This window comes from Dipodomys merriami, unplaced genomic scaffold, assembly GCF_024711535.1.
Source record: "Dipodomys merriami isolate MVZ:Mamm:240054 unplaced genomic scaffold, mDipMer1.0.p SCAF_2, whole genome shotgun sequence".
Lineage (NCBI taxonomy): Eukaryota > Metazoa > Chordata > Mammalia > Rodentia > Heteromyidae > Dipodomys > Dipodomys merriami.
In genome coordinates, this window is record NW_027203381.1 from 63,895,204 (window position 1) to 63,920,748 (window position 25,545).

At 35.7% G+C, this 25,545-nt stretch overlaps 1 protein-coding gene across 2 annotated transcripts; it reads left to right on the plus strand.

Annotated features, from left to right (window-relative positions):
- The first annotated feature begins 838 nt into the window (after positions 1–838).
- On the plus strand, positions 839–21,912 carry Cldn16 (claudin 16). 2 transcript variants are annotated; one of them, XM_070028690.1, is made up of 5 exons: positions 839–1,258; positions 13,315–13,417; positions 16,043–16,207; positions 20,476–20,667; positions 21,699–21,912. In XM_070028690.1, exons 1-5 carry the CDS (start codon positions 1,142–1,144, stop codon positions 21,830–21,832), a joined length of 711 nt encoding a protein of 236 aa, XP_069884791.1. In that variant the 5' UTR covers positions 839–1,141; the 3' UTR covers positions 21,833–21,912. The 2 variants fall into 2 exon arrangements, with proteins under 2 accessions (XP_069884791.1, XP_069884792.1); XM_070028691.1 differs by having other exon boundaries at positions 16,082–16,207.
- Positions 21,913–25,545: the final 3,633 nt, after the last annotated feature.

The window sequence follows — 25,545 nt, forward strand, 5'->3', positions numbered from 1 at the left end:
AGGAGAGAGAGAGAGAGAGGAAGAGAGAGAGAGAGAGAGAGAGAGAGAGAGAGAGAGAGAGAGAAGAGAGAGAGAGAGAGAGAGAAGAGAGAGAGAGAGAGAGAGAGAGAGAGAGAGAGAGAGAGAGAGAGAGAGAGAGAGCTGGTTGATAGGAAAGTAACAAAGGCTCTAATGGGAGCAGGTACCAGGAAGAGAAGATAGATGAGGATGAATATAGTTAAAGTACTTTCTATATATGTGTGGAAATGGAATAATGAAACTGTTGGAATTCTTTAAGATGAGGGATTAGTAGGGGGAGGTGTGATGGGAGACATGACTTTTATAGGAGTACATTATCGACATGCGTGGAAATGTCACATTGCTGTGACATTTTGCAACTAATGTATACTCTTGTGTAATTAATATGCATCAATAAAAATATTTTAAAATGGAAAATGATCATTTTTTAAATGCACATTTACTCCTGGTCTCTCTTGCTGAATCTCGAATCTTGGTTGTGCCTTCCTGCCCAGGTGTGGTAATCCTACACTGGGCTGTTGTGCCCAACACTTTGGAATGCAAACTCCCTTGAGCCAGCACTTGCTTAGCATAAGTTCACCAGTGGTCTGTCCGTCTAAGGTAGTCAGCGAATATTAAAGTAGTCCTAACAATAAAATTGCACGCAGTCAACCGTACAACCTTCTTCTGAGGGGGAGGAGAATGGCTCACTTTCCCTGGAGGGCCTGGGAAAGAACCGCTTACAACCTGTGTCACGGGGTAGGACCCTTCCTCCTTCTTAGCACTGGTACAGCCTCTGGTGACCATCATTTCCCAGTAGTCCATAGACTGGACAGAAAAATGTTTCGATGTCTCCTTCTCTCCCCCACTCAGCATATACTGAGTCCTTTTCCTGACCTGGCTTCTGATTGGAGACTGGTTGCTTTGGATAGTGACCTTCAGGACCCCTGTAAAGGGGTTATTGCCTGTTTGGGTTATGTTTACCACAACTTAAGACGTCTGCAGTGGTGTGAGAGAAAGAGGAAAAGAGTTGTGTTTCCTCAGTTCCAGGTACCCAAAGCGGAAGGCCAATAGCATTCCATCTATCTGAGTGAAAGCAGAGCTGGCATCGGCCCATGTGTCCTTTTTGGAAAGGCTGCTCACCATGATGAGGCATCTTCTTCAGTATGTTGCCTGCTTCTTTGCCTTTTTCTCCACTGGGTTTCTGATTGTGGCCACCTGGACAGATTGTTGGATGGTGAATGCTGATGATTCCCTGGAGGTAAGAAGTCAGCAACTTCTTTCTTTGACCCAGTTTATATTTTCTCTCAGCTTCACTGCCAGATAGAGTTTGGTACATTTCCTAGGATTGACTATCATGAAGTCAGCCAACATCAACAGACCTGACTACTTACTTCCTGAATCTTGACATTATTCAGTTTACTCATACTTCACCCTAAACTATAAAGTAGTAGTTGTTATTGACCTATTTCACAGATGAAGTGGTAAGATAATCCTTCTCTTATTTATAAAGATAAATGCACAGGAGTAATTGTGTAATTTCTGGCACCAAGGCCTCCAGAAATTTACCTCTTCCATGACTGTATTGGCCAAAACAATGTTGTGGTAACAGCCTTTTCTTCAAATCTGTAAATTGGATACCAGTGGAGGATTGTGATAAACTTTTAAGTCGAAAACATTGAGGAAGTAAACTCAAGGCATGTAACCCTAACTAGTTAGTATGCAGTAGAAAAATGTGATTTTAATGAATTTCCAAGAAAAAGGAAATCTCCCGAGGGAGAATTAGTCTTTCCCCTGCATCTTAATGTGTAGGTGACATCCTATCTTCAAAATGAATTACTCTTGGGAACAGAGTGTTACGTAAGAAATGAGTGTGTGGGTTCACATTTGAGGATTTTATTTTTCTCACTGAGGAATTCAAAGTGAAATACAGTAAACATAAAGTTCAAAAGCGTTTTCTGCTACTGTTCATTAGTAAGGTTTAGGAAAATATAGGTAAGGAAAAGCAACAAGAATGCTCCAAGAGAGAGATATTAGCAACACTAGTTAGGCATCCATGGACAACCTGAAATGAATAATAATCACCTTCAGGAGGTTTAGAAAACTACTAGAAAGCAAGTATATATATGTATGTATATATATATATGTATATATATATAGGGGGTGTATATGTATATATATATATATATATATCCTATTTATCAGAGAAATGGAAAGTAATTACCTTTCTATTTTGTTGTGACCTTCTCCTGGTTGTTTATTTTATCTTGCTTTTAATTAATTTCTGATTCCTACATGGCATTTCAAAGTCAGTGGGCTTATAAATACTTTCTTAGTGCTAGAAAATCATATTTCTAAAAGTTGTGATAAAAATCGAACTCTTGTAGGATGTCTGCGTTAAAGGGAGTCTAGTGATATATTTTACTTGGCCATAAACATGAACAATAAATGAAAACTATGATGAATGAGCTCAGGGAAAAGAACAGATAAAACATTATATTGTCATTATTTTGTCATTATCCAGATTGTCAGTTAATGGTATCTATAAAGAAATAGGTTGGACTTGAGCATACTTAAAATTATGTTTTAAAAAATATCCTAAGAGCTACTCAGGAAACTGAGTTCTGAGGATTGTAGTTCGAAGCAATGGAACAGGAAAATCTGTCTGCATATTAACCGCCAAATATGCTGAAAGTGGAATGCCAGCCTTGAGCAAAAAACTCAGGGACAGCTCCCAGACCCTGAGTTCAAGTCTCAGGACAGGTACAAGAAAACAAAAAATATCTTAAGATATGTAACAATCCCATCTAAAACTAGTTAAAATTATTTTCTGAAGTGATTTGAAAGTCTTTTTATTTAACAGAATGGCCAACCTTGTTGGTTAAGAAGTAGTTTCAAAATGGGTGCTTGTGGCTCACATTTATTATTCTAGCTCACCTATAATCTTAGCCTGAGATCTGAAGGTCAGTCCACTTGGGAAGAAAAATCCATGAGACTTATTTCAAGTTAAGCAGCAAAATGTCAGAACTGGAGATAGGGCTCAAGTAGTAGAGCACCCCTCAGGAGCAAAAACAGTGCAACTCAGAGACTCATAGTTAAAGTCGGGAACAGCATTACTTACTTACTTACTTACTTACTTACTTACTTACTTACTTACTTACTTACTTACTTAATACTTTTAGGAAAGATCAGTCTTCTTGAGAGAGAAACTGGGAATCCCACATTTAAAACATTTTTCATTTTAGTATCATTTGTTATCTGCTGCCATGAGAAGATGGTAAGATGAAATGAAGGGAATAAACAGTCCAGGTTATTTGGTTCAAGTTAACTGTCAAAAAGTGGGGCAAGAGTTACTGAATATTCCTTACTTTATTTACTTCAACTGAATGAAATAAATTACCCAGTAAGCCTTCGTGCTACACAAATCCTGTTTCAAGTGAGTTCACATTCTCTTTCAACTATTCCTATTTGTCAGTATTTTTATTCTCATGACAATTGTTCCTTTAACTGGTCAGAACTAAATTTAGAGATTCTGCTACCCACTGACTCAATTACACTAGGCTTTATCTTCTATATCACATTGATCATTGATACAAAATAACAGCTCACTTTAAACATGGTTGTACAAAATTCAACCTAACAAAAGTCTTTTTCTAAATTTGTAGCCTTTTATTGTCACTGTAAAGGTGATATACAGAGGGGTTACAGTGATATAAGTCACATAAAGAGTAAATTTCTTTTTGATAAAATGTGACCCCTTCCCTGACCCTCTCCCAGGTTTTCCCTGCTGTTCCTACCTAAAAGTTGTATAGTTCCTTTTCAACATATTGTCTAGGGAGTATCACCGCTGCATTTGTTCACCTTTGTCCTACCATTTCTGTTCTCCTCCTTAACCTCCCAAAGAGAGATATACAAACAAACAAGGTAAACAGTAAAGAAAATAAAAAGCACACCAAAGGGAAAAAAACCTCTTGTTTCCATTTCCTGGAGTTTATTTCAATAAATATTATTATATATGTATATATCTGTGTGCATATATATATATATATATATATATATATATATATATATATATATATATATATGTGGGATATTTGCTGTAAAGGGAGTCCAGTGATGTATTTTACCTGGCCATAAACATGAATGATAAATGAAAAATGCTATGAAAGAGCTCAGGGATCAGATGATTAGATGCACATAGGTATTTCACCTTTGTGTTCTTCTCCTAAGGGTATGGTCCTTGGTTCTCACTGTGTGTGAATGCCTGGAGACATGTATAATTTACCATGTACCAGTATATTATTATTACTACTACTACTGCTACTCCTCCTCCTCCTCCTTTTCATCATCCAGTTTGTTTACTTGTAGAGTTATAGGTACATTCTAGCTATCTCAAATGAGGGAAACAATGCAATCTATGTTTCTTTAAGTCTGGCTTACTTTGCTTAATATAATATTTACAAATACACTCATAAAAATTTTAAAAAGTAAAAAAGATACTGTGAACCTGGCGCAGGTGGCTCACGCCTGTAATCCTAGCTACTCAGGAGGCTGAGATCTGAGGACTGTGGTTCAAAGCCAGGCAGGAAAGTCTGAGAAACTCTTTTCTCCAATAAAAATCACCAGAAAACCAGAAGTAGTGCTGTGGCTTAAGTGGTAGAGAGCTCGCCTTGAGCTGAAGAGGGACAGCACCCAGGCCTAGAATTCAAAGCCCCACGACCAACAAAAACATACAAATTTAAATAAAAGATACTGTGGGTTCATAGTTTTGCTGTTACTTTAAATGAGAAAAGCAGGAGGGCTAGGAAATGCATTTTGTGATTCCATTTGATTTTGTCAGGACCTGAAAGGCACAATGGTAATCCTCCTAGACGAAACAAAGGTGGAGAGTTCTGTCCTCCAAGAGTGGACATGAGGTGAGAAAAACATGATTATGGATATAAAAATTATAGGCCAGTTCATATTTCAAGAAAGAAATGGACAAAGTACCATTGGTACGGAAATCAGCAAGCTAGGGTTTCATCATCAAGCTATGGGACATTGATGCAGTCCACATGGAAGAAAAGGAATTTGAGAAAAGCCCCCATATAATGCCAAGGTTTAAAAAGTTGAAATGGTAACAGGAGCCTTCTAGATGTGAGAATAAATATAGACAGACTACAGGAAAGCCACAGCTTGATAGAATACTGAGAGAAATAGCACGACAAAGAGTGAACCAATTCAACACCGACACTATGCTGGAAATGAACTTTACAAGCTGGGGAGGAGGTTGGAGGGGAAAAGGTGGAGAAAATAAGGGAGGGGGTAACATAATTCAAAAAGGAATGTACTCATTACATAACTTGTGTAACTGTAACCCCTCTGTATATCACCTTTACGATAAAATTTAAATTAAAAAATGTGTATTAAGGTGAGTAACACAAAGCAAGAAACTGACAGATATCAAATATTCCTGGTTTTATCCCAGTGTATCTGCCATGAAATATGGAATTTTTGGTATTTATCTAAAATATTGGGACAAAATTATCACACCCAAAATTGTACTGTGGCTAACTTTAGAGCAGAGTTCACAGACCCTATGCTATGATCCTGCTCTTGTCCTTATTAAATCAGTTGTGAAAGCTGTGTGCTTGTGGCATTGTATATATGTCATCATAGCAAGAGTTTCTAATGCAGAGAGTTGGGTCTTTATGGGATTTATGTATTATGTGAAATATAGAACTTATCCTTAGGCAAAAGTACTTCACAAATATGTAAGCCATGCATTGTGGATTGCTCATGCTCATTACTCGAGGAAATTGGTTGGAAGTAGTAAAGGAGGTATGTGGAGATCAAGTAAGTGACTTCTGCCACATACCAAGAAGAAACAGGTGGTGGTTTGAACTATGATAGGAAGCATGAGAAAATATATAAAGATATAAACCAGTCCTAAGAACTTAGATGGATGGGCATGGTAACGTTATGTGGGAAAGAAAATGATACAGAAAAGTGGCCATTGAAATTCAACTTGCTATTTTGGGGGTATAACTGAAGAAAATTAATTGAAATCATCTGGAGCAATGTCCCTGAATGATCCCACTATATCTGGCTTAGTTTAATATATCTAGAAGCAGAGACAGAATTCTTTAGTGGGAAAGTATATAGGTTAGACGGGATAACGGAGGAATGACAGGTTAAATTCTGCCTTCCCAGTGATTTAAGTAGGCTTTTGGTTTACTCTAAGCCCCATTTCTTCTTCTGTAAAGGGAGAATAATAATGTACATGCCATTGTTTTTTCTGGAGGATTAAAAGAACTTGTCTATCCTAAACATTTCCCTCCACACCAGGCAAACACAAATCAGTCAATAAATGTTAGGCATATTGTGATTAATTTCCAGTGTAATGTTTTGTTTGTATTCTGCAGGCAGAGATGACATTTTGTATAATGTTCTCTGAACAGAGAGATTAGAGATTTAAATCTTGCTTCTATTTTTGTTGTTGATTCCTTTTGGAGGACTTTTTGTTGACTTCTCTGGGCTATAGTTTCACTGTATTTGAACTCATAGCCATTTTTATATTGCTTGACAAGAGGAAAAGGACAAGCAATGGAGTTCCAAAGCAAAAGCTATCTATCAAATGATCATCATATTGAATAAAGGTAATAAACAATTAGTAACTTCATTAGTATGCTGACATCATGCATGTAAATACTAATTAGCATACCCAAATATAAAAAATATTTCGCACACAAAGTTACTAGTTTTTCCATTATCAGAAAGAAAACAAGCATTTACCCAAAATTATTTGATTCTTCCTTAATTTTTTCTTAATCATTTCCTTAAAAATCTGCAATTACACAAAGCATTATTATGATTAAAATTTTATTACTTCAAAAGAAAGTTGTTCACATTGGAAGTTATTTTATCCTCATAATCAGGGGTTTTCCTGTGCTTTCTATATCCATTAATGATGTTATAATTCTTTCAGACATAAAGTGCGCATTAAGATTATTTTATCTAGTATTTGCTCTGATTGTTTATATGCTAGATTCCAGTTGGCTTCAAACACTTTCAGCATATATTTAAGACTACAAATGATCTTTCGTTCAGTGCTTGGCTTCCTACAGTGCAAAAAGCTTACAGTGGTTTGTTTGTGTGCCTGAACTCAAGATGCACCTTTTAAGATACTTGACATATTACTGAAAGAATAAGTGAATGGATGAATTACATGGAGTAATCTTCAGAAATATCATCTAGTCAAGTAGTATCTGTAGACAAACAACCTTTTTATAAGGAAAGATTTTATATCTTCCTGTAATTAAAAATTTTATCATGTATATTGTCTCAAATTTTAATAAGATAGTAAAAACAATATAATCCTCTGCAATGTCTATTAGGGTTGGTGAAAGTGTATTCTGTCTCCTTAAAGAAGGTTTTCTGCTTAGTGCTTTAAAAAGAAAGAATGTTGAAAAGGGAAAATATTTCTGTTTTACAATCACTCATGGAATGTAATTGTGATTTCTGTTACTGGGTGGTTATCATTGCAAGTCATAAAACATACTTTAGATGAATGTAGTCTGATATATGTAGTTAAAATTAAATAAGAAATATTAAAGTTGAAGTAGACATTTCAGACATGTGAATCAGTCAAGGAACTCCAATATAAAAGTTGTATTTTACCCACTAAATTTGAATTACCTTGGTTTCTTTTTTATTATCACTTGTACATTTAGCTAGTGCTCAGAAAATACAAAAATATAACTATAAAGGATACTTTTCAACAAATAAACTCATGATTTTCTTTTATATTTTATAAAGCAATGTTAGTCATGATTATTTCAGTCTTGCTCTCTAACAAAGGTATATCCTACATTGAGTTACTTTATGTCGTGAGATAGTAAAAACAATACAATATAAAAATAAAAAGTTCAGAATCTTACTTCAAAAAATTCAAATGCATTTGAATTACTTACAAAACATTATAAAAACATTTGTGTCTTGACAAATGCATTTAAGTAAGTCTTGCCTTCAATGGTAAACCTCAGCAGCAAAAGAACAATAAAGTAATATGAAAATAAGAAGCACTACTATATGTAAACAAGGGTTGTTTTATGATATATGTCCTACTGGCTTATTATGTTTGAGTTTTGTCTTTTTTTCATTATTCATTCTGTGGGGCTTGAACTCAGGGCTTAGATGCTGTGCCTTAGCTTTTTTGCTCACTACCACTTGAGCCACAGCTCCATTTCTGGATTTTTGGTGGTTAACTGGAGATAAGGGTCTCATGACATAACGGCTTGTACGTCTCATTGTTGTAATGGGTCCACCTGTATCCCTATTTAAACGATTTGTTTTTTCCCTTCCCCTCCACAAATTGTAGCAACATCAAATACAGTGAAAGCAGGGGTTATACAGTGGGGGAGGGACATACAAAGCAACAAAGAAATAATCTTATGTGTTAGAAACAATTGCATGAAAGAAAAAAAAACATTTAAATACAAATCTTAGGGTTCATTTCCCTAACATCAACTTATCTGACCTTTTCTGCTTGACTCAGACATATACTAGTTATTGAAAATTAAACGAACTTTACAACTTTGGCGGGGGGGTGGTAGGAGGGTTGGGTAGGGGGGTGGGAGGGAGAATGAGATGGGAAGGGGAAACAAAGGAGGAGGCTACAATGCTTGATAAGAAATGTACTCATTATCTTGCCCATGTAATTGTAACCCCTCTGTACAGTATTTTCACAATTATATATATATATATATATATATATATATATTCACAACAACAACAAAAAACCTTACTGATGTAACTGTAACCTCTCTGTACAGCATCTTTACAATAAAATAAAATTCTTTTAAATGGCCTAAAAGAAAAAAAAAAAAAGAGTCTCATGAACTTTCCTGCCTAGGCTGGTTTCGAAACATGATCCTTGATTTTGGCTTCCCCTGGAGCTAGGATTACAAGCATAAGATACCAGCACTCAGCTTATCCATTCATTGTTTGATCTGATGAGTACCGGCAAATAAAGATTTTGTGTAATAATGAATAATCAACAATAAATATTTACCAAGCCTAGTATATAAAAAGACAAATCAGGAAAAATCATGTATTGTCACTTACATTTCAGGAGAGATGAAGGAAAAAGAGATGGACAAACAAGACCTCACAAAAATCTTTTGTATAAACTTATATTTTATTTAATTTATATTTAAATTTAAATAGAAAATATAAACTTATTTATATTTTCTGTTTGTATGGTATCAAAGAATTGAACCCAGGGCCTCAGGTATGCTAGGCAAGCACTCTACCACTAAGCCACATTCTTTCCCTAAAGGTATATTTAAATAGTATGAAAACTCTAAAATACACTTATTGATGTTTCAGTACAAGTGTACATTATGTAAGGTTTTAACCAGGTTAAATATAGCTATGCCCTTGAATATTTATCAGTTTTTTTATGATGAAACATTCAAAACTCATCACACATTATCATTATTTATAGTCACTGTTGCAGAGTAGCATGGCAGAAGCCCTTGCTCTTACCTACCTCTGAGTTAGTGTTCATGAATAAACCTATCCCCATCTCCCATCCTATCTACCCCTCACCTGGCTCATCTCCTAGCTTCAAGGTAACCACTATTAAACCCTCACCATTTACAAGACCATTTGTTTTAGAGTCTCCATAAGAATGAGGAAAGAAAGGAATACTTGTATCTTGAGATCCCATGGAGTACTCATCTTTCTGTGCCTGGTGGCATGTTCCCTACAACCTAGAAGACTCTGGTTCTATAGGATAAATCTGTCTTTATGGGAGAGAGCTCGAGAGCTCAGAATAGATCATTTCAGAAGTATAGAACTAATTTACAACACCGTAACCCAGTGGACAAGTGTGGTCCTCAACATCACTTCCTAAAACTTTTCAAGTGTTTTCCTTCTCATCCATAGTACTTGGGAATCACTGTATTGAATGACTTGATTAAACGTGTTGCAAGATGATTCCAAGTAAGTATAAACTTAGCAGTTCTCTTGTCTCCTGAATTTAATTGTTTTAGTTTAGTGCAATTAAAATCACATAGGAAGCAGCAACTGTGCAGATGTTGTTCAGGGTAATGATTTTCTACTCCAAATATCCAATGAGAGTAATATGCATTTATGTGGATCTTTTCAATAAGCATCTGTTAAGCAAGGAGGAGAGAACCTTGAAGCAAGTTTCCTTGTCTGGGTTGGTTGTTTCATTTCCAGTATTTGGTTGGCATGTTCACTAGTGCACAACAGGAATTCAATGAATACAGTTTGGAAAAATGACAAACTGATTGAGGCAATAATGCATATACACTACACAGTGTGTTATAATGAATAGTAGAAGCATATGAGCACATTATTGCAGTATTTCAGAGTATGAAGACATTGATTCCAGATGGAAAGGATTAAGCTCACCTACTGGAAGAAGTAAAATTTTGGCAGGTTGAGAGCAGGAGTAGTCATTCTTAATATTATATACCAGAAGGCAGAAATTAAAATGCCTTGAGGATCTAGGTAGCCAATGCACTTGAGCAACGCAGAGAGCATAAGAATTGTGGGAATCTGGTGGGCATACCATCCACCCCCGCCCCCCAAAAAAGGGAGCAGCTACTTCCTTGATGCTATGTAGGGTTGGGGAGTCTAGGTGAAGAGATTGACTACATTTGCCAGGGAAGACAGAAGTGTGGACAGTCCTATAACATTTCTCCATCTGAAGGATTGGCAAGCAATAAAGGAGACTTATGCTGACATGTTGTGTGTTTTCTCCTTTACTGTCAGACCTTAGGCTTCTCAAGTAAAAGACAATCTACTGCTTGTATCCATAGATATGCATCAAAATACAGATTCCTTCAGTATTCCTTCCTATACTCTTGGTAAATGTACTAGTTGCATGTTAAAAGGAGAAAGATTGAAATTGGAATCCTCTATTTTAAATGAATAAAAAATAGTAGTTAACATTTTGTCATTTTTTTTGCCCTTTCAGAAAGGTTAACTATAATATTTTAAGCAGTTGTCTGCTTTTTAAGAATGTTGTATTAAAACCTAAAGAATTTACATTTGCTTTTCTTTTAGAGAGTTGCTAAGAAGCCATTTTAAAACAGAAGGTTAGCTGAACCAAATATTGTATATTATAGCAAGCACAGCTCTCCTTAATATGATAAAGAATATAAAATCTTTTAACCTTGTGTTTTGTGCACAAAGGCACCTTTAAGGGTGTCACCAGTAAGTGCTATATTAACACCTAAGTTTACTTAATTACAGCCACTATTCTCACGTACCTTAACTGAGGGTGAATACCAAGCAGTTTGATAGTATGCCCCTGAGCATTAATACCTAATGAAATAGAATTCCCTGTTTTTTCTAATGAGCTCATTGCTTCTCTAAATATGGTTATTGTAAGTAAATGATCAATAGCCTGGAAATTGACAACACTACTGGTTTGTTTCGAGCAAGAGAGGAATACTCTTATTAGTGTAAAAATAAGTTTTTCATACACACCTCAGACTCTGAGTAATAGCATATATAATGACCACATATACTAGGGATATTTTAGTGGCTGGTTTAGACAGTAGGAATTATGGACAATCATTGTGTGATGGTAGAACGATAATTTTACATTATGTAGCTTAAGTTAGGGTGAACCGCATCCAATCTAATGGTTACAGAGGAAACTGAGGACAGTGCACTCTGAGATGGTCTGATTCATCTGTGATATAGGAGTTCCATACAAACTGTTTGTACCATATTCGTTTCCTGGGGCTACAGTAAAAAATTCTCTTAGACTAAGTGGATGAGCCAAGTTCCTGAGGCCAGAAATTTAAAATCAAGGTCTTGGTTTCCCAGCCTCTGACGCAAATTCTCTGTGGAGAATTTGGGAGACTCTTTGGGCTTCCACTAGTTGGAGGCCTTCCTTGACTTGTGAGCATCTTACCAAAGATAGGTGTCACTATGTTAGAGTCCTGCACCCTGCTGCTGTGTTGAAGACCTGTCTTTTCCATGTGTTTAACATGGCTTTTTTTTTTCTGCACCTTCATTTCTTTATTTGTGAAATGGATGATAACAATAATATGCTTCAATAGTGACCACTTCAAAGTATAGAGTCAACTTATTAGTTACCACCAAGTTAAGTATTTCTCATAAAGCAATAAAGAAGATATCACATTCCAATTATGATGGGATTTGCAAGCATTAGAGTTTTACTTGGCCACAAAGCTTCAAGGCAAATGTAAGGCTGAGAGTTGCATAATCTATGCATTCCTTAAGTGACTTCTCTTGCAAAGTGGCTTTTTTTTTTTAATCTTTCTTGTCTCTGCGTTTCTTGTAACACCCCTTTCTTTTATTTCTCTTCCCATCCTGCTCTGTTGGTTATCTTTTTCTTGGGGAAAAAATGTGTTTTTCATTTTCCAGGGTATTTCTCAGACTTCACTATTTCCAGATTTCCAAAGTAATGTGAATCTGAAATTAAGTCTGAAGAAATGATCATGTTTGGTTTGTTGCATATACATGAGCTCTGTCAAGAATACTTGAAACTGCTTTTCTGTTGGCATGTTTACAATTACAGAAAACCCACCGTGACTTACTGCTCATGGATAAAGTAGGAGAAGAAGTAGGGCATTGGTGAGTTTAGCACTAAGTGGATGTGTGTCATCTGCAAATTATTTCCTAGTGAAAGCTGTTCACAGCTGTCAAACTGAATGAAATTAATCCTCCATTTGTTTACATACCTCCATGGCTTTAGCATTTGTAATATGTCAGTAGAGAAGGGAGGAAGAATATGGGACTTCCAGTCATTTGTTGCTGCCTTATCATTTATTGGCTTTCTTTGCTAATATTAAATTTATGAGCCCCATCTAAAACAATAGACTTCATGGAATTCACTGTTCATTATGAAGAAAAATTAGTGCATATTCCTAATAGATTCAAGGCATAAACAGTAATCATCTGGTGTTGTATAGATTTACTTATGAGTAAATGTCAGCACAGAGAAGGGAAATAATTGTCTCCACATTAAACCATGATGCAGTGATGGAAGTAGACACAGATATTTGGGCGAATTTAGCTCTCATCCCTCTTAGCCATGACTTATCTCCTCACTCGCCTCTTTCAATCAGGAAGCAGATTCATCTCCTAGTTTATGAAGTGCTTAAGGGAAAATATTCTCACATGCATTATTTGTTGCAAAAAGGGATTCGATCACGATTGTAACCACTGTGCTTTCCTATAAAACATGGCAGCCAAGGTTGTCTTTCATCAAGGAGAATTAAAGCGACTGCATGACTTGTCTCACATAGTATCTTCTCCAAAATCTAGGTGAGCACAAAATGCCGAGGCCTTTGGTGGGAGTGTGTCACCAATGCTTTCGATGGGATTCGAACCTGCGATGAGTATGACTCCATATACGCGGAACACCCCTGTATGTATACCTTACCCCTTCCTGCTTGACAGGAGGGTTACACTGAGAGTCACTGGACTCAGACTTTCATGCTGCATTGTTTTTTTTTCCATAGAACTATGTTAAGGTTCTATTCAACTTGAACTGCTTCCATTAGAAATTGAGTTTCTTTTTGAAATGTGAATTGAAACATTATTTTAGCATCTGTTACCTTTTCCCATATATTTGTAAATCCTAGAAGGGCAAAAACATTGTCATAGCTGCTATCTTCCAAAGAATGTGAGTAAGCTTATAGTAAATGATTCTTTAGTTGAAACACATTGCTTGGATATTGTGATTTTTATCATTGGAGTTAGATGATGGCATGTTTCACAAATTAGATGAATGACATACTAGAGATGGATTTCAGCTATGTCTTCACTCAAATAGAAAGTTTGCCAGAAGATGTCTAAGAGAAAGAGAAGTGAAGATCGAAAGGGCAGAGATAGAGACAAAGAAAAACCCAGAATATGGAGTCCGTAGATGAAACACCAACTCACATGATATAGTAAGCAGTGACACTGACATTGGCCCTTTCATCTGCCCTGCTGATAGCTTCTAATCCTACTTATTTCTTTGAATGAAGTGATCCCTTAAATTAAAACACCCATCCTTGATTCTCTCAAAATTTATTTACATCATTTACTCATTTACTTAGACCATTGAATCATGCCAAGAAATTAGACCAGTCATTTTATAGAAGCAAAGTGATTTTAGTCCCTTTCAAAGCAAATGATGGGTGATGACACCACATGGCAGCATGCTTACATGCACACATACAGGCACATGCATCCATACTTACATGCATGTGCACATAATACATACATTCACATGTACATATAATAAATGCAGAGTAAACCTTTGGAGTGTAACCTTTTTCCCTGGATAAGATCTCCATCCAAGGAAACACACTTAACAGAACAATACTCTAAAGTATCTTTGCCTGGTATTTAGGAGTTAAGTACATAAAACATATTCTACCTTTAAAAAAGTAGATTTTGAAAGGAAGAATGGAAAATCATGTTGAGCACTCAGCCAATTCCAGAACTTCATTGCACTACCAGAGATGAGAAGAAAAAACAAAAGATTAAACAATACTACCTTGTACATTCATGCAAGAAGAAAATGAAATCATTCACAAGCTCACTACAAAGAAAACCAGTGTTTATAGTTTAGTCAGTTCTTTTTAAAAAATATTTCATCGATGTTACCTTACATTTTTCTTTTATGCTTATCTATTATTTTCGAATGGTGTACTAAAAATTGATTGTTTTTTAAGTGCATTTTAAGACAATAGGGATAAAAATGTATACCAGGTGTGGATGTACCTATGAAGAAGTAGAATTTTCATACAGTTACAGTTAGATAACCCTTCTTAGGCTCTGTACATATAGGATGTGTGGCTCCTGATGAATATTTGCTTTCTAGGACTCTTGTTGATAAAAATAATTTGAGTTCACCTCCTCTAAATTAACATACACTGTCCATTCTGATAGCTCAATCTAATTAAGAAATTATTCACCAGCCATTCTCAACAGTCTGCTCACAGGATTCCCTCCTGGTACAGACTGACTTTGGGACCCTTGGACCACCCCACAGGCACAAGTCCTGCATCTCCAGAGAGAACTGTGTGTGGGAAAGAGAGCAACACAGGCCAACAGGAAGGGAAAACCAGGGGTCTTGAGGATCTGAATACATTCAGATTGCCTTAACCTGATGCACTGCCCTTGGTGGTCTCAGATTCCATCAAAGGACCAGAAGACTTCCAGGAGAAAACTTCAACAGAGGCACACCAAAATACTCATTGGCCTGGAGCACTGTGTAGGAAGCCTACTTGTATATAGTGATCTGTTTTTGACTATAGCTTTAAAATAGCAATGCAGAGCTAAAGAGTTGATACAGAGTGTTAGCCAAGAAGAATTACCGTCTCTGGAGCTTAGAGAAGTTGGTTTGAATTCCAGAAATGGTTTGTTATTTACAGCAGAAATGACTTTTCTCCTTCTGAGATTCCTATCAACCTGAAGTCATAATAGGAGCCTTAAAGTATTTACCCTACAGGCATGTGCAAAAGTTTAACCAATTACTTTAAATTTTTAATGAAATTAAGATATTTCAGATATTTATTAAGTACCTACAGATATTCCATCTTCAATTCAGTATTTGGCTAGAATTCACCAGAACAGGAAACAAATTAAAGAGTGTGTATAAATATATTAAATAAATTAATGTGTGTATATAGAAAGTGCATATGTGTGTGTCTATGTGTGCATGTATAGATATGTGTATATGTATATGTATGCATATGTCCCAATATCTACTATATTGATATCTATCTATCCCTATAATATATTATCTAGTGAAAATGTTAATAAAATTAAGAGATCATTAGTATTTAAACACGTAAGGAAAACAATTTCATAATATTTTTTAAATTTTATGAAGAAAGGGCATTCCTGTTCCTGTTTATGCAAATGTAAGTTTAGAATCTATTTGTAGGCTTCAGTGAATGTACATGCTCCACTGGGGTTTGGTGTACCTCTGTGAGCTAACTTGTCTCTTTCCCTTGACTCTCTTATAACCACATGTCCTGGCTGGGCGATCATCTAGTGAAGCTTGTGGTAACTCGAGCATTGATGATTACTGCAGATATTCTGGCTGGATTTGGATTTATTACCTTGCTCCTTGGACTGGACTGTGTGAAATTCCTCCCTGATGAGCCATACACTAAAGTCCGTATCTGCTTTGTTGCTGGGACCACATTATTAATAGCAGGTACTGGTTGGGATTGGCAAGAGGGTGACTGACCATAGAGTAAGGTGCTCTCTGAAGGTCTTGACTCGAATTGGTGCTGCTCTGAAACCACTCCTTTGATCATCCTATAAGACTTGCGAAAATAAACAAAACAAAACAACATATCTACTAGCCCTACTTTCTCCTTTGGAAACAGATAGTCTTTGGTAAACTCCCAGATTTAGGTATGTTAAAGTTCTGGAACTATCTTTCAGTCAGTCAGAAAGTTATATAATCCTTTAATTTTTAAAGTCATTTCTTTTGTGATTATTCCTGACTTTAAGTTCCAAAGTAAACCCTAATCTGTGATCTCCTTGCTCGGACATTTACCAATTTTTTTTAAAGCAATGGATTGACTTGACCAAGTCTGAAATTAAGTTTTTTATATGCTAATTTATTGGATCATAAACATGACAATGAAGTAAATTGTATTATTATCTAAATTTTAACAGATCAAGAAGTCTTTATATGGTGTTTGTTAAGGAAATAGAAAAAAAGATATTTTAGGTTTTATTGCAAGTTATACTGCTCAAGAATCAAAAACATATATAGGAAGAGTAAAAACCAAAAGATGATGGCTCCAGAGAGGAAACCGTATTATTTTATGGTATAAATGACTAGCTGGCTAGGCAATTCTGGAAATAAAAGTACTTGGAGATTATTTGTCTGTCTATTTATCTATGTCTGTCCACATATGTATATGATATTATGATATCTTCAACTTTCTCTCACTTTTGGATGTATAGACTCGAAACTACAATAAAACTGTGAACAATAATATATATCTTGGATTGCTGCTATAAAAATTCAGTGTGGGCAGAGCAAACTCCAAGGAGAAGAACTAGCCTTTACTCATTCAGAATGATAGCTACCTGTTTTTGTAATTTTTTAATGCAGAAACATTAAGGCCCTAATAATCCTCAAATTGTACTGATAAGTAATAATAATTGAGCAATTTATTTATTACATTATTTTTTCTACCAGCTGACTGGTACAGGTTTTGTACATAACAGTGGGTTTTATTTAGAAAACTTAAGCATTTTTTGAGGCTATTCAATTTTGTTTAAGAACACACTTTGAGGCCTCACAAGATATCACACATTTTTGTTGTTGTTGTTGTTGGTCATGGGGCTTGAACTTTGGGCTTGGGCACTGTCCCTCAGCTCTTCAGCTCAAGGCTAGCACTCTACCACTTGAACCACAGCGCCACTTCCGGATTTTTTTCATTTTGCTTATGTGGTGCTGAGGAATCGAACCCAGGGCCTCTGGCATGCAAGGCAAGCGCTCTACCACTGAGCCACCCCCCCCAAAATAAAGAAAATATTATTTAGAAAGACAGTGATACATATATGAGGTATATCTGTATGTATGTATGTATGTACGTATGTATGTATGTATGTGTGTGTGTGTGTGTGTATTTAAAATTTCTAATCTCTTTTGAAATTTGAAAAAGCCATTCTCAACTAGGTGCTATTGGCTCACATCTGTAATTCAAACTACTCAAGAGTTGAGATTTAAAAAATCAAAGTTTGAGGGCAGCCAGGGCAGAAAAAGTTGCTATACTCCGGGCTGGGAAGGTGGCTCAGTGGTAGAGCGCTTGCCTTGCATGCTCAAGGCCCTGGGTTTGATTCCCCAGCACCACATAAGCAGAAAGAAAAAAAGCCCGAAGTGGCGCTGTGGCTCAAGTGGTAGAGCGCTAGCCTTGAGCTGAAGAGCTGAGGGACAGCACCCAGCCCAGAGTTCAGGCACCACGACCGGACCCAAAAAAAAAAAAAAGAAAAATTTGCTATACTCCATCTCCAAAGAACAAGACAAAAAAGGGGGAAAAAAGCTTCCAGGTTGGAGACATGGCTCAAGACTTCCAGTACTAGCATAGTTTTGTTTTTTTTTTAAATAAAAAAAAGGAAAAAGAACTAGAAGCATTCCCAAATTAGCCTATGAGCGGCAGTGCAGTACCATAGGAAATATATGTTAATGCGTACCTTGTGTGAATATGGTAGAAGTCTATTTCCTGACTTGTTCTCTTCAACTACTTGCTTGGAATAGATAGAAAAAGAAAATCAAATTGTGATTTTTAACAGATATCACAGATTCCCCCAGAGACAGAAATGTTGAGCTTTTTGGTAGGCTACAGAGCCTACTATAGGTTTTTATCTCCTAACCTCTTTCTTCCATTTGAGCCTTGACATACAGTTTACATCACTAACACAAAGTATCATGAGTATCACTTGAAACATTTAATTGCGCAGAAGCTAAATTGTGGCGATTAACTTAAATTTAAAGGGAAGACATTTCTTGTTTTATTCTCATATGGTATTGGAGTATAAGGATTTGTCTGAAAACAAAGACAACAAAGACAATTCTTCCTTAGTAATTTGGTTCTGACCCTAGTACACAAGAGGAAAGATGTGTGTGTGTGTGTGTGTGTGTGTGTGTGTGTGTGTGTGTGTGTGTGTGTGTGTGTGTGTGTGTAATTGTGGGGCTTGAACTATGGGCTTGGGCGCTGTCCTTCTGCTCTTCAGCTCAAGGTGAGAGCTCTGTCACTTGACCTACAATGCCACTTCCATTTTTCTGAGTGATTTATTGGGGATAAGAGTCTCATGGACTTTCCTGCCTGGGCTGGCTTTGAACCGTGTTCCTCGGATCTCAGCCTCCTGAGTAGCTAGGATTACAGGCATGAGCTTGTAATCTGCTCAGCAGAGGGAAAGATTTTTAAAGGGGATTATCTAAGGGTGCTGATTATAGGGCTGGAAAGCTTCAGTCATGAGTCTGAGAAGCAACAGAATACTCAAAGAATGATCTGGGTGTAGTTCACACCTGTATCCTAATCAAGAGGCTGAGATTTGAGAGTCAGGGTTCAAAGCCAGCCTAGACAGGAAAGTCTATGAAAATCTTATCTCCAATTAACAAGTAAAAAGCTCCAAGTAGCAGGACACCAGGCATGGGCGAAAAAGCCAAATGAGAGCTCCAAGCCCTGAGTTCAAGCCCCAGTAGTGGCACAAATGCATAAAAACATACTATATAGAATGGACTTATACTCTATTTTATGTGGTTTTTTTTACTGCATCTTCTTTGTGACTTCTTCCTTTTGTTTTTGATAGTTTCCTCTCATGAGCTACATGAAATCATTTTGATCAAGCACAGATAACCTATATGATATAGCCTTATAATCTTATAATGGAGTTGAAATATTATTATTGCCTATTGATGTAGCTGTTGAAATACCCTAGTGCAAGTCATTTTTCATGTGTTAGTGCTGAGGCTGGTGTAAATTTATGGTCTTTGCTAGTTGTATAGAAGTATTTCATATGTGATACTTGATGAAGATAAGCAATGGTTACAGGATCGCACATTTATTATAGTATACTCCTCATCAATTATTTTGCAATGTGCCCCATATACTTATGAAAAATAAAAGTTGCCAGACACCAGTGGCTCACTTTCATCCTATCTACTCAGGAGTCTGAGGTCTGAGAATTGAAGTTCGAAACTAATCTGGGTAGAAAGGTCTGAGAGACTCTATCTCCAATTAACCAGCAAAAAAGTAATCAGGAGGTTTGGCTCAGTTAGTAAAGTGCCAGCTATGAGCAAGCAAGCAGAGTGAGTGCAAGGGCCTTGAGTTCAAGTCCCAATACTAGAAAAATAAATTTACAATAATTTTCTGTGTTATACCAGCAGCTGCCTTGTACTTGTGGTTACAAGACACATCTCTTCATTACATTTTGTGTGTGTGTGATTGATTTAACTTCAGGGTGCTCTGTTCATCATCGCTCTAGAGCAATGGACTGTGCCTCACATATATACCAATACCATATATCATTGATGTCAAGTCAGTTGTCTCATCTCGGTTTGTATATCAAAACTCCATTCATACATTGATAAAATAACTTACAGACACATTGCTCTGAGTATATCGTCGTTGTTAAATGATGCATGTCTGTACCAAGATAGTACTGGGAAAATAAGAAAATGGCAATGATCATTTCAAGTTTACACAAACAGATGAACGCTGTGTTGCTTCCATTCTTGTGTTCCTTTTATAAACTGAGATACAATTTGGAAGATCTACAAAATGGAAAGTGAAATACAAAGGATAGAAAACCTACCCCAAATCTAAAATCCCATGAATACATGATATACGTGTGACCTCTCTGAATGACTCCACACATTATGAGTTACCATGCAGATCTCTTTTGTGTTGAATTTGGAAAATGCCTCCTATGAATTTTAGAATCCTCCCTTTGTTTCAGGTGCCCCAGGAATCGTTGGCTCTGTGTGGTATGCTGTTGATGTATATGTGGAACGCTCTTCTCTGATTCTGCACAATATATTCCTTGGCATACAATATAAATTTGGTTGGTCTTGTTGGCTTGGAATGGCTGGGTCACTGGGTTGCTTTGTGGCTGGAACTTTCCTTACTTGCTGCTTCTACCTCTTTAAAGGTAAGAACAATATAAGATCACATACTTCCTTTCCTCAACTACCATCCTTCCTAATCGAATGGAAATTTATCTCACAGAAACAAGTAATGTCTACCTTTTGCCAAGAAACATTCTAATTATTCAAAGACAGCCAAGTTGCAGCACTCAAGTCTTTCTTTCCAATAGTAGTTTATCAGTTGAAAAGTAAAACACACAGATATCATTGTGTCTAATATTCATATAGATACATATATATGTATACACCCACTGTGTGTATATTAGTGTCAGTACTAGGGCTTGAACTCAGGTCCTGGGAGCTGTCTTTTGCTTTTTCATTGAAGGCTAGCCTTCTACCATTTGAACCACAGCTTCACTTCTTGGCTTATTGCTGGTTAATTGAAGATAAGACTCTCAGACTTTCCTGCCATCCTCAGATCTCTGCCTTCTGATTAGCTAGAATTTCAAGTGTGAGCGACTTGGCCCAGCTCAGATGTATAATGGTATTTTTATGCATTATGATCTCTCCTATGCATCTAACATTATCAAATCTACTTAAAGTTGACTGAGATTTTAGCACATGTTGTTAAAGAATTTAATGTGCTATATTGGGGTCTGAAAATTCTTACTTAAATAATTAGTGTACATATGTGTAAATGAGGGGATGCGTGAGGTTGGGAGAGATGAGGGAAAAAATAGAAGGGGTGACATTGATCAAGATGCATGGCACTCATAAACTGAAACCCCTTTGTACAATCACTGCAAGTTTAAAAAAAATAAGAAATGAGAAAAGTTCTTTCTCCTCACTGGGAAAACAAAAATACAAAGTCCTGGTTCAACTTGAAATCTCCAATTAGCTTTTAGAATGAAAAATTTCAATTTTCTTGTAGTATTTTTTGTAGGATTCCCAAATGGCTTCTACTATAAAAACACATATATTATATATATGCTCTCCTTTTGGTGGATGAGCCTATAAGATGGCATCACGTTTTCATTTTCTAAGGTTTACTGAGTCATACTTATTTATTTCTCTTCGTGTTTCTTTTCTTGCCCAGATGTTGGTCCTGAGAGAAACTATCCTTACTCCATGAGAGCACCCTATTCTACTACAGCTTTGTCTAAGGCCAAGTCCTACATAACTCCACGGACAGAGACGGCCAAAATGTATGCTGTAGATACTAGAGTGTAAAATGCAGCATATTTACCAGTGTTTGTATGTTATTTAACCTGTCAGCACATTCAAGTTAATAAACCAATGTTTCACACCTAAGATAGTCATTTACATTTTATATTCAGGTGAATTAATTGCTAGCTTAATAAAAATAGTTGATTTGTGAACACTTACCCTTTCTATTATTCACTGCGTCTCCACAATACTGCCCATGTATTTTAAGACAATGATGAAATGTTTATCATTTTTTTATTTCTACTAGAGTTTAACAACATGCAGATATTAAAATGATCCTTCAATGATGAAGAGCAATCTTTTAAGCAGTTTAGAGATTCTGATCACTGCGAGGGTTGGCAGGCAAGCTCTTAGCTCTATTTCTGATTTTTTCCACATTCACATTGCATTGAGAACATTATCTGATGACTTTGAGGACGATTCTTATTCCACAGTCTGTTCATAACTCCAAGTGTGGTGTTGCTCTGCTTTTTCTTTAAAACAGAAAAAGGAAATACCAGCCTCATGTACCAAGCATCAATGGAAACTAATAGTCATAGGTGAAAGTTAAAGATAAGTTCTTCCTTTACACTCTAAATGTCAAAGGAAAATGCTAAACTAATACCAGAGTCAGGAGTGATTTTCTTCCTCATTAATAAAAGAGATCAGTGTCCTACTTCAACCGTATCCCAATTTTCTTATGTATTATTAGAATTATTAGACTGCAAGCAGGGATTTCACTGCCAAAGTTTTGATACATCTAAATATGCTTCTTAAATTAAAGATATTAAAATTCAATGATTCAGAACTCAGTTTCAAAATATCCACAAATATGACAAAGCCTAACAATGCATATTTGCTGAAGCAACTAAAGGTTGACAGCTCTCAAATGAAAAAAAAATCCATTTGACTCCTAAAAAATGTATGATTTTTTTTGTAGAAAAATAGAATTACATGCACTTATAGAAGTAAGTCACAGTGGCTAAATGGTATCTGTGGTACTTAAATCATAGAATCTTTTTCAAAGGCTAGAAATTTTCATCTCTAATTTTTTTAAATAAAATTTTTAATCAAAAGCATTAGATATAATTGTATATAAATCAGAAAAATCACTTAAGCCAAAAAAGAAAATGCAATTATTATTATGCAAATCAAGACAAATAATGTACATTCATTATAACTTGCTATTTACAATCTTACAATATATTTAACATGTATATATGTAATTACATATGTATATGTAACCACGAAATCTATTTCTATGTATATTGGCTTTCTAATTTTCTAATTGCTTGCAATTTAAACAAATAACCTAATGTCCTCATTCTTTCAGAATAATATTGATGTAACTAGAAATTAGCTTCTTGCAAAAAATAGAAAATAAATTTTGAATCTCTTAAATTCCAAAAAGAGATGGCTCTAATTTACAAGTTTAAGAACACCAGGAAGATAAGGCCACAACTGGACCCTCCTGTAGCAGGAAATGCTGCTGACATCATCATTCCTGGCTTTAACCATGTTTTTGTAACACACTTTCCTGAGCAACTGCAACCAGTTCTTTTTTTTTTTTTTTTTTTTTTTGGTCAGTCATGGGGCTTGATCTTTGGGCCTGGCGGCTATACCTGAGCTTTTCAAAATTCAAGGCTAGCTCCCTACCACTTGAGCACCACTTCCAGTTTTCTGGTTATTTGGAGATAAGAGTCTCACAGACTTTCCTGCATAGGCTGGCTCTGAACCTCGATCCTCAGATCTCAGCCTCCTGAGTAACTAGGATTACAGGCGTAAGTCATTGGTACCCTGAGCAACCAGTTTTTAGAATAAAGATCAACTGGATGTTATTGTCTTATGAATTTTATAAACTGTGGAATTAACATTTAAAATTGTAGAGTTTATGTAGTACATAGGTGTTATTCTATGCATTTAAAAACATTTTCACGTTTGTGTTTCATTTTTTCTACCTTAATGTTTGGTTATATTATCTTTCATATTCTATATATTCTGAAAAGCTTCACAATATTATTGAGGAAATATAGAAAATTAATTAAGCAGCTTGTTAGATTATAACACTACAACTTTTAATTCTAAAGATTTTATTTGGATGAGAATACTCCAACAATTGTATTAGTACTTGTTGTGTGTGATTGATTTGAAAAAGGCTTTGTATATCCTAGAAGAGAAAGTCAATATTTGGGATTTTAATTTTTTTTGAAATATTTTTCATGATGTATTGAAATTTAGTGAAAAAAATAAAATAAAGCATGAGAGAAATAAAGGTTTTTATAACAACTACTACAAAACCAAATGTTAATTAGCAAAGAAATAATAATTGACAAATAATAATTGACAAACAAATAATTGACAACATGCCAAGGAAAAAAAGAACAAATAATGTGGTTAGTTTGAGACATTAAATCCACTAAAACATAGGTTCTGTCATACATTCCTGTTAATTATGATCACAAAATTAAAAACATAAAACTATATAATATTTTTTAGTTTTTTGTAAACCAGTTACTTTCATATTTTAGATTAAAATTATCCTTTTGTTTTCATGAAAGTTGCTTATGTGCTTTGTAGGAAGTTGGAAAACGTAATCATCAAAAGAACATCTTACTTAAACATTGATATTCTCTACACACAGAAGATCTTACCTCTAAAACATTGCACATTCAGTCACTGATAAACATGTATAACACTTTCTGAAAGATCATGCTGTAGGTATTGTTTTGTAACTAATTTTCTTTCTCAGTTAACACTCTTGGCATTTCATGCCAACACATTTTCATATTTTCATGCTATCTAACACCAGTCTGTATTTAAATTTCCTCAAGCATTTTAAAACATAATATACAGTTGGCTGTTGATTCAAACAAAAATTGGCATTTCTATTTTTTTCCCTACAGCATTGGAATTTGAACTCATGGTCTCCTGCTTGCTAAGAAGACACTCTATAACTGCCAGTACTTCCTTCCCTCCCTCCCTCCCTCCCCCCTTCCCTTCCTTCCTTCCTTCCTTCCTTCCTTCCTTCCTTCCTTCCTTCCTTCCTTCTTTCCTTCCTTCCTTCCTACCTTCTCCTTCCTTCTTCCTTCCTTCCTTCCTTCCTGTCTGTCTTTGGACTGAGAGCAGGACTAATTCAGTATCTGATGTTTTTGCTCATTGGCTAGAGCTCAACCAACTGAGCCATGTCTCCATCCCCAGCCCTTTCTTTAGTTAATCTTTATTAAAGTCTTCCATTTGAGATAATGACCCTATTACCTATGCTTTCTGTGTAGCTTGGATTTATATCCTGGCACCACCACAACTGATCATTATTTCATTATTAATTATATAAATAAATAATTTTTCCCCACTGATCTTGGATTGAAGTGAAAAAAATCCAATTTTATTATATTTTGTCTTAGCTTCTGGATTTGTCTTGAAATTTCATTTAGCTTAATTAGCAATTACTTTAATGCTATTTCTAATAAGTTGAAATTTAAATCTAAAAGGTAGATGGAATCAAATGAAATAATTTCTAGAATTCACAATGGGGATCTAACATCTAAGCCTTGGGTTAGATACTAAAACTCTTTCTCTGGTAAAGAGAAGGAAAACCTGGTCATTCCACTCTCATAAAAAGATGATTTTCTAATTTTATATCACTTGTGTCTTCAGTGAAATTCTTTAGGTGAGTTGTTAAGCTCACCTCAAGTGAAAATAAATGGGCAATAATTTCCTTTTACACACTCATTTCACTA

Bases quoted from the DNA above. Each gene is read 5' to 3' on its own strand.
- Cldn16 (XM_070028690.1), top strand. From the start codon at position 1,142: ATGATGAGGCATCTTCTTCAGTATGTTGCCTGCTTCTTTGCCTTTTTC. The intron at 13,418-16,042 runs GTATGTATACCT...GCGATCATCTAG, and splicing joins CATATACGCGGAACACCCCT to TGAAGCTTGTGGTAACTCGA. The intron at 20,668-21,698 runs GTAAGAACAATA...TTTCTTGCCCAG, and splicing joins CTGCTTCTACCTCTTTAAAG to ATGTTGGTCCTGAGAGAAAC.